This window comes from Elaeis guineensis, chromosome 16 (assembly GCF_000442705.2).
Source record: "Elaeis guineensis isolate ETL-2024a chromosome 16, EG11, whole genome shotgun sequence".
Classification (NCBI taxonomy): Eukaryota; Viridiplantae; Streptophyta; class Magnoliopsida; order Arecales; family Arecaceae; genus Elaeis; species Elaeis guineensis.
Window position 1 is genome coordinate 45,799,251 of NC_026008.2, and position 10,538 is coordinate 45,809,788.

The 10,538-nt window shown below is 37.0% G+C and overlaps 1 protein-coding gene across 1 annotated transcript; it reads right to left on the minus strand.

Annotated features, from left to right (window-relative positions):
• Positions 1-6,886: 6,886 nt before the first annotated feature.
• LOC105032915 (NAC domain-containing protein 100) lies at positions 6,887-10,178 on the minus strand. Its single transcript, XM_019846485.3, has 3 exons — positions 9,717-10,178; positions 8,175-8,440; positions 6,887-7,511 (listed from the first exon to the last, which is right to left on the minus strand). Exons 1-3 carry the CDS (start codon positions 9,883-9,885, stop codon positions 7,119-7,121), a joined length of 828 nt encoding a protein of 275 aa, XP_019702044.1. The 5' UTR covers positions 9,886-10,178; the 3' UTR covers positions 6,887-7,118.
• Between the last annotated feature and the right edge of the window lie 360 nt (positions 10,179-10,538).

The following is a 10,538-nucleotide window of genomic DNA, read 5'->3' on the forward strand; positions in this document are numbered from 1 at the left end:
TTATTTTTATATAAATTTTTTAGTAATTATATCATAGATCATTACTTGGTTGTAATATTGTGCATTCAATATTGATAGAAGATTTCATAATAAGATTTATTTTTATTTAATTATTAAACTATCTTGACTCATACAGTTAAAATTATATTAATTTTAAAATTTTAAATATATAAAATATCTTTTTTTATAAAATTTAAATATATATTTAATGATTAAATATTATTATCATGAAAAATCCAAATTAATTTGCAATGATACTAATTTATCATAAAAATAATTCATAAATAATTAATAATTAAAATTATTAGTTATATAATGATATATAGAGGATAAAATTTATTTCATTGATAAATAATTAATATTTAATAATAAAATTATAAATATTATCAATTAGATTCTATTTAATTATAAAATATTATTTTTATGATATTATGATAAATAATTGATATCCAATAATATAATTATAAATATTATCAATTAGATTCTATTTAACTATAAAATATTATTTTTATATGATAACATCATAATATTATAAATTTTAGAAATATCTATAATAATCATTATAATATTATAGATTTTTTATTATAATTTTTAAAAATATTATAATAGAATATAATTTTTTATGATATTTATAAGATACTGTCGCTATATAATGACTTTTAGTAACATTCTTGATCAAGTGCTACAATATTATATATCTTTTATGATATTTTTTAAAATCATCACTAAAGAGTATTTATAGTAATACTATTTTTTGAGTGTTACTAAAATTTCATTATTATAAACTATTTTTTTTTAATAATGGATGACAATGATTAATATGAGACAAAAATGAATGGCTGAACATTGCTAACTTGCTGAGAATGGGCATATTTACCAGTATGGTTGAAAGACAGAATGATCTCACGAGTTAGGGACCATCTTTTTAATTGAGTTGGAATTCTATTAAAGATCTTTGTAATATCTTTCCATTTTATATATTCTACCATATATATATATAATATATATATATATATATATATATATATAAATTATAATGTTACGTAAACCCGTAGTCTTTTATCCCTCCATGTTTTTATCTCATTAAAATTGGGTAAGACTATGGTTTGTGGGATCACCATTATTTATTTCTATCTCAAGCAGTCAGAGTGTTGCCTTGTTGGTATGCGTGTGGAGACCGAACATAGTTTCTCTACATTAAGAAGGGGAAAATGTTGGTATATATGCAGAGGTTTAACATGGTTTCACCACATCGAGAAGGGGAGAGTGTTGTTATACATGTGGAGGCTTAACATGATTCCTCTACATTAAGAGGAGGTTAATTTCATTTAAATGGGTAAGTGACTGGTTTTTAATTTAACTTCTTTCTCCAAAATATTTGCTTATTTCTATCTCAAGTAGTCAAAGTTTTAGCTTCGACGTGGGAATCATGGAAGGCTTGTGACCGGTGTTTCAAAAAATTTTCTGACTTCTTATTAGCAAATCAAATTTTGTCTAAAATGGAATTTCTATTTATAAAATTTTATTTATCGTACGTGGAATGATGCGTTCTCTGTTGGCCTTCAATCATGTTTTCTTTTACCCCTGGCTTTGTAACTCGGATATTCTCCACATCAGAGATGATGGAGAAGACAAGAGCATTACATAAATGCACTCAACAATTGGATAAATTTTTTTTTTTATAACAAACAGAACAAAAAAATAGATGGAGATGTTGATGTCGTGTAAGATTAGACAAAGTATTGGAGTAGAATAGGGAATTTCTCTTGTTGATCAAGGGAAACCTGCAAAGTTGAAAAGAAATCAAAGGAGACTTCGGACCCACTCACATGCGCATGCAATCACTTTTTGAAACCTCTTTTTGAAGTTTTTGATGGAATGAGGAAGAAGTAAGGTACTTCCTCCATTCAACTTAGTTATGAAAGGAAACAAAATCTGAAGAGATATAAGGGAAGAGAAAAAGAAATTAAGATGGAGCTAAAGAGGAGATACAAGTCCAAATTTGACAGTGATCTTCAACCATTCTCTCCAACCCCAAATGTTCCCAAAGATGAAGAGAATAGAGGGCCCTTTAAAGGGTTATTTGTAGATTGGAGGATCTTTTTGAATTTTTTTGAGTGTGTGAATCGCTTCTCAACTCAAGCGACCGTTTAGACTCCAAACCCCACCCATGGACCATCCACCTGACTTTGCGGAAAAGGGTTGTCCCAATCAAAATGGCAAAAGATTTTTTAAGCAGCTAGTTTCTCGTAAAAAAAAATTTATGGAGGCCTTGGAATTGGCCCATTCCCATGTGTAATTCTTTGTACACCACGGGTGATGTAGAAAATCCGATATGGAGCGCACCGTCTTATCCGATTGATCTACATAGTCACCACTTTTCAACATGTATTTAATGCCTGTAGATCGATTTTTTCATTTAAAAATTGTATGATGAAAATTATGACATCTTGTGATATAATATAATCCAAAATGTCATAACATGACCTAACATATTATAATATTAAAAAAATTTTTGTCCAACCACTTTCCAACACGCATTTAATACCTACAGATCAGTTTTTTGTTTAAAAATTTTGTATGACAAAAATATCCTTATTTTTAAAAAAAAATTATGACATCCTGTACATATTATGACATTCTACGTTATATTATGATATCCTGTAGATAAAATTATGACTTTCTGGACACATGATGTTATAATATGGACATAAAATATCATAATTTTTTCAAAAAATCAAGATATTTTTGTCATATAAAATTTTTAAACAAAAAAATCGATCTGCAGAAATTAAATGCACATTGAAACATATGGATAAATCAGACAAGATAATACACTACTCTATGTTGGATTTTCTACACCACCCATGGCGCACAAAGAATTTTGCTTTCCTACACCGGTCGGTTGTTCTAAGCACATGAGAAGTGATGAGCCCGATGGCAGTGGCTGATAAGCTGAGGGATCCTTCTATCTTCCATTGTTCCAAGAGATTACCCTCCGACCCGGTACACAGGACACGGAGAACGTCAATAGCCAAGAATAGGCCTTCCCATGCTGCCCTGATTTGGTTGCAGGAGATTGGTAACTATCACATTCTGAAAATAAGCTTTAGTATGATTTTCATGTATATTATTGAGAATGCATTTGGTGTGTGCTGATTTATCCAAATCATGGGCATGGCAAGCTTTAGACTGGTTATGGCTTACGGTATATTTGCAATCTACTGGCGTAGCAAAATTGAAATAAAGTGGTACCTCACCTGCATGCTTCCATATCGATCGAAGCATGGGGAACTCACTTTACAACAGATCGATGGTCATTCACAAATCTTTCCTTCACCTCTTTAAAGTTGGTATCATCTTCTTAAATATCCATTAAGCATTCATGCCAACTCGTTACTTTCCTTGTTTGTTACCCCCTTAAATCATTTGTGGTCTAGACCAACCTGGCCGTCCCATTGACTTGATAGAAGCTGTCGCTATCCATTAATCAGAGGTGGGGTTAAAATAGGATCATGCAGGAGGTTCGCTTCTTCATCAAGCATCCTGATTGGACGATTTGAAAGAATCTTTCGTTTCGAATATCCTCCGAAATGATCCTCTGGAGATGAAAACGAACCCAAGCTACGGTATTCAACGGTGTTTCGAGATAAATATGACGCAGGAAATGCATATTGATACACGTACGAGCAGCAATAAGAAACTTATCGAGATGAGGCTAAGAAGACATTGCGGGCCGTGCAAGACGGAAGAAAAAATCGACCGGATGAGGTGGCGTCTACTTCGCTGAATAATCTTGCGATCGATCGACAAGAGAAGCTCAGAGGAGAGGCAAACTTGGGGATCACTCACTTGCCCCCAGCGATGGGCTCACTTACGTCCTCCCCCGACTCTTTCGTGACAAATTGAAGCGTCGGTGCCACCTGCCTCAATAACGATTGATGGAGCTTTTAGGAATGATGGAGAAGAAAAGAAAAGGACCTTTCCCATTTGTCAAAAAGGGGACATTGGAGATCCATAGTTTCATCAAGCAATTGCATTCCAGAAGTCGTGCACCTTTTCTTCCTCTCTCTGCGTTCAAACGCTGAAAACGTACCTTTTTCTTTTCACTCTCTGTCCAAAGACTGACGCCAATCATATCACATTGCTTCACTGCACTGGCCACCATCCTGGCCATCGCCAATTACTGGGCGCATGACCAACCCTTCTTTAATATTTTAAGAAACAATCCCTGGCTGCTTGGACATCCTTGTCCATGGTATGTCATCACGCAAAGATTTCACCGCAGCTCTCCCTCCCACCGCCATTAGATGGTGGGGTTCGGTTGAATCTTTCGCACAGAAGTTGATTGATCTTTGTTTCGCAACAACAATCATTGGATCATGCCTTGCATAAATTCTAAAACACTCCACAACTTTTCTTTTCATCTATCTACATTGAGCTCATAATTAATATTGTACGATTCAATGTTGCATATTACGAAAAAAAAGTGAATTATTCCTTCGCACGAAAGATACGATCCGAATCTGAGGTGGTTTGCTCTTTAAACCTGCTTATGCTTGAATATGAATATAAATCATTTAAGATCAACAGATTCCATCAAATTGCATGGTACAAATTAGTCGGAATAGGTTAAGCTTGTTTGGTTTTGCTGAAGTGAAAGGTCACAAGCAGACCCGAATTAAATTTGCTTAAAAGATATCAAATTGGAGTCCATGAATATGGCATTTGTAGTCGTCCTATTACAAAATCGAAGATAGAACTGAAAGTTCACTGGAAATTTAAAACTATATTACTCGGATTCCATTCCTGTCAAAAATACATACCTAAACACCTAGCATAGATTGAATATCTTTTGCTAAGAAAACCATAAAAGAAGGAATAGGGTATATGTGCATGTCACAAAATGTTGGAGAGATCAAAAATACGTGTGTAATCTGAAAATTACTTGATGGTAATGTTAATCACTATGCATAGTTACCAATCTAGAGAGGAAGCAAGAAGGAAGCAACTAATGTGTGTGTGTGTGTGTGTGTGGTGAGAGAGAGAGAGAGAGGGGGGGGGCGCAAAAGAAGAAGAGGCAAGCTAGCTATATCACTCTGAACTCCCTCTTGCACCCACCTGCACAGCTCTCAAAGCAAGCGGTGAATGATCCATTAGCATATGGGTGCAAAGCAAGGTGGATCCTTCTTTCGCGCAAAGGATTGCTAGGTTTGGAAGAACAAGTATTTGATGGAGAGAGACTGGATTTCCCAACACTCCCAAAAAGTGTCCTGTTGCAATAAAGGAGGGAACAAATGCCAACATGACAATAGCTAGAAGTGGTCCTGAAACAAAAACAAATGGTACTGCTAGGGTTAAAATAAAACAAACAAACTACCAGAAAAAATGGGGACGACCCAACTGCCCACTACAAGGCACTTGCAAGTAGTGTGCTACTGCATGTTTTGAGGGCACCAGGAGTGTAAAATATCTTTAAGACTGGAACTAGAAGAAAGGGGGATAGAGATGCCGACATTATAGCAGAAGTGGTCCGCCCAAAAGCAGGCAGCCAGGGAAAAAAAAATATATCGCAACAAGATGATCCTAAGAAAAGTTGGTTATTGTCGTACACATTTTAGGGCTACAAGTCTACAATATACTTAAAAAAGAGACTTAAGAAATGTTACGGACAAAAACTTGATTTGTCACGTGAGGTATTGTCCGCTCTGATCCATAGACCTCATGATTTGCTCTTTAAAAGATACCTCACATAGAAAAAAAATTTTTCTCCTTACAAGGATGAGTCCTCTTTGACTTATAACCGATGTAGAACTATTGGTGCCTCACGTGGAAAGAATTTTTTTCTTCTTATAAGGATGAATCTTCTTTGACTCACAACCGATGTGGGACTATTGGTGTCCTTCACATTATTAGAATCACAACAGAGTCCCCCAATCAAGAAGGACTCCAATGTATACAAACCGAGAAGCTTCACAGTCAGCCAAGGCGGACTTCAGCTCCAGAAAATCAAGACGGATCTCGACCTCTTTTTGGCATTATTGTTGCAGACAAGGACTCGATCCGTTATGTGAGGTCTTATCCGCTCTGTTCCATGGGCTTCGCGGTTTTGCTCTTTAAAAGATGTCTCATGTGAAAAAAAAAATTTCTTCTTATAACAACGAGTCTTTTCTGACTCACAATCGATGTGGGACTATTGATGCCCTCCACATTATTAGAACTATAACAAAAAAAAAATTATTTTTTGGTAAAACTTTAAGAAGTTCATTCACGAGAACTTGATGGTAGTAGATAAATAAGGTACGATGGAGAGGGGGAAAGTGAGCATATGCATACTATAATTAACCTCAAGGTAGTTCAGTCCAATTTTATCTTATTGCATGCATGAGATGCAAATCCAGAAGCCACGCCGACAAATACAATATATTTTTTGGTAGACATGATGTATTATTATAGTTGACAGTTATAGTTCTATTTTGTCGAGAAATCTAGTGGCCCACTAAAAATTTTTTTTAAATAATTTATAGATTTATCTAACTAATTAATTGTTCAACAAGTTATTGCATACATTTTATGATTCCTTGCGGTTATTCTTTCTTTATCTATTGTCATTACCACCTCAGTCGGTATTCTTGCATGCCCCTATAATTAAACATTAATTACATCCTTTAAAGGTTATTGATTTTTCCCCTGATCTGGTTCATCTTCTAGAAATTTCCCCCAAACATTTAGAGAAATCTAGCAAATTCTGCAAATATTGAAGATTTTACACCAATCTATTTATGGATAGCAATTCCGCAGCTATAGTATGGTGTAGATTAGTGAGAGGGACCTTATGTCATAAAACAATACATAGTCCCAAAAAAAAAAAAAAAAAACAATGCAATGTGAAATAAATAATTTATTCTAATTGAAAAATAATTGTACATGAAATTCCTATAATGTGAAGTGTGTTATCTACAAATAATAGCACAAATCTTTCAAATCAACAATCACAACATCTACATATGGCCATCTCTGTCACTCTTCAATCCAAATCAATAGACATGTCAAGATTTGTAAAACACTAGAAGAAAAGCTGATCTGTGCCTCTTTGAAACATCATACCTCCCATATCATCAAAAAAGAAACTTCATACCTCCCATATTCGCCATCCCTCCCTCCACCAAGTCATGGTCTGCTATGCCCACATCCAGCAGCAACCCGAAATCATCCTCACCACCTCTTGAGTCCACTCCAGTCATGGTTGTGCTGTCCGTCTCTTGCGGAAAATCAAGGAAGTTGTAGTGCAATACCGCCAAGTTGAGGAAGGTGTTTGAGCTGTTGCCCTCCTGATGTGGGACCATCTGCTCATAGCACCCATCCGCCATGGGATGGTCATTCAGAGGGGATGACTCCAAATGTACTGATGAGAAGCAGCCCATGTTGTTGTCCTGATCATTATTCTCCAGGCTGTGATTCACTGCATCCCCTTTCTTCTTGTGAAAGACTCTGCACAGCACCCAGTCCTCCTGTCGCAAAAAGTACAGTACACCTAAACTAAATGAGAACAAGCGCTGCTCTTCTAAGATATATAAAACTTGCCCACTGAAACAAAAGAGTCTGACCACATGCTCGGTTGTAACATGATGTATTAATTAAGAGATCTTCTTGGAAGGCAGCAAAAAAAAAATCAATGTATGTTTCCAGATGTCTATGAACAAATGAAACTTGTCCCTTCCGCTAATTTACATTGCTAGTGCGTCCTAGGCTTCCGTGAGTTTATGCATTTTGGGGGCAAGTTGGCTCCATCAAATTTGGGTCTGTTGAGGTCGCATGCCCAGAGTGTACGGATCTTTCCTCATGTGAGGTATTGTCCGCTTCGAGATGGCGCGTGTCCGCTACAGAGATCACTGAGAACGCCGTCCCTCACGATTTTACTCCACAAAAGATGCCTCATGTGGGAAAGAGAGAAGCCACACTCTTAAACAGCAGACGCTCTCGACTGTGATCGATATGGGACTTTCGAGACTCGGCCTTCCGATGCCCAACCCACATCAGGGCTGTTCACGGTTGCCCAACAAATTAAAGAACATTAATTGATGGAAGGTAATATGGCGTGACAGCAGAGTTCAAAAATTTTCATTGTCTAATGGAAAGCTCAAAGAAGCACAAGAACCCATGAATGGTGGTACCTTGGGGGGTGCGTGTAGATTTTCTAGCCGGAACTCGTGCATGACCCAGCCGGTCTTTATCCCATTTGGAGCTCTTCCACGATAGAAGACCAGCGTCTTCCTCATCCCCACGATTGCATGGGTTGCAGGTTCGTAGATTGTACGATCTTTCCCGGTCGCCTTCCAGTATCCAGACTTCGTTGCCCGATTTGTGCGCGACCCAGTCGCATATTTACGGTCACGGAAGCTGAAGAAGTACCACTCGTTCGCACTTAGCTTAGCCACCTCTGCAGCCACGCAAGTTAAGATGGTTAACTAATCAGATTTTTACAGGTAGACTCTTAACATCACGCATACCTTCAGTGATTTAAACCAGTGATTGAATCCAATCTAAACGCAAACAAAATGTAGTTCTAATTAATCTACTATTTGGTAATCCATGGGCGACAGTACACCAGCATTATTCATCATGTGATACCTTATAAATAGACCGAATTGGATTACTCGGAAGATATGTATGGCAAACCTTTGGAGTATTTCACTTTAAGAAATTAATTATTATTATTTTTTTATATATCTGAGAAGGGCCTACATGGCTTCGCCACGCATAATCATATCTGGACAGAGCGCATCATATATACTCTTAACATATAAAAATCAGATAATACTTTTAAATATCTATAACAGCAATTACCAAAACAAAGCCATAGCACGCAAGCTAAAGAACCATTTGCATACATACATATAAAATTATTGATAATCTGTTTAGAGAAATGTAGGGGTCTTGAATTGGTTATACAATTACTTCCTTGGCAGACACTTAAACCAAGTGTAATTATCGACAAATTTCTAAGCATATATCTATTAATGGTATCGTTGCTGTTGGAAACCGGTCTGGCCAGAATGCTTAGTGGACTGATATACTAGAGGGTTCGGATCAACAATTAAGCAAACCAGAAGGATCCATCCAAGCTCAGCGCTCCGATGCAACGATTCGAGCACGGCCTCCTTCTTTTAGCCTCCTCTTAGGAGTGACCTGCGTTGCATCAATGACCATCCATACACAACTTCTTGAAGACACATCGTGGTCTTGGCCCTCCAACAGATCAGCCCGCTTGGCATTTTGATTGTGCCAATTCCCAGCCGCAATAAATATTATGGGAATAAATTGCTTGGATTTGTGCATGAGAGCTGTCTCAACGTTATCACTCATTTCTCAATGAAATGCGTAGGATATTTCAATGAATTCTGTTCTCAGAAAAGGAATGACATCACACTTCTTTTTTGGAATATATATATGTGTGTATGTGTGTGTAGCACTGTTCCCTAATGTCAACTAGAAATGATGTTAAGTACAGGTCGGATGCTCATAATCCGCATACCTGTACTAATTTCGCTGCAAATCAAGATTGCTTCTTGTTTGTTAAAGTGAATTATACTGACTTAAGCCTGCGAGTTATCTGAGAACCTATCTTCATGCCAGAATCATATTTAAAACGAAAGACATCAATAGGAATTATGTGAACAGAATGAACGACCACATATACTGGGAGAGGTATTCACCTGGAAGCTCCCATGGCTCGCGAGTATGCAAATTCACCTCCACCAAGGTCCCTCCAGAGACTTTTTCGTTGGCAACCTTCTTGTGGAGATAGTGGCAGACCAGCTCCTCATCACTCGGGTAGAACCTGAACCCTGGTGGAAGAGTGGACTCTATGTCCCTCAGATCCATATCTTCTGAAAGGGGGAAGGGAGAGTGATGCAAAGATGTGATCTTCCTTCTATCTGGGTTTGTTAGCTGTGAAATTCTGAGAATATGGCTTAAATTCTTCTAGTTGAGATGTGGATAATTTTATAGAGGGGATCGAGGCCACCAAAATTGGAGCTACCCCCTCACTATTTAAATCATTATCCCCGTCATCTCGGCGAACAAGGCGTGCGCACCGGTCATAATCTCCGGGTCTGGGGAGATGCTAGCTAGGGACCTCATGCTTGTGCAGCAAGAACTCGAGAAGACCCAGGGTCACAAGAAATCTCCATAGATAACCCCACCCTGATGTGTCATGTAAAGGATATAAGGGGGGCAAATATGAAGACATTTAAGGTGGTTTACCTTGAGATGATTTTGACAAATAGGCTTCGAGAATTACTACTTACAGAAAAGATTCTCACCGGACAAAAGTTTTCAGATATGACGTGGGCAGAGCCAAGCCTCACCCGGGCAATATTCAGGGCTAAAAAAGATCGACAGTTAAGAACACAAAGTCAATACGATAGCCAAACTTTTTTTTTTTTTTTTTATTGGTAAGTCTTCCATTTTCTTTTCTTTGTTTGTTATTGCTTTCAAATATTTTTTCTTTTCTTCAGTGACAAATCTTATTTTTA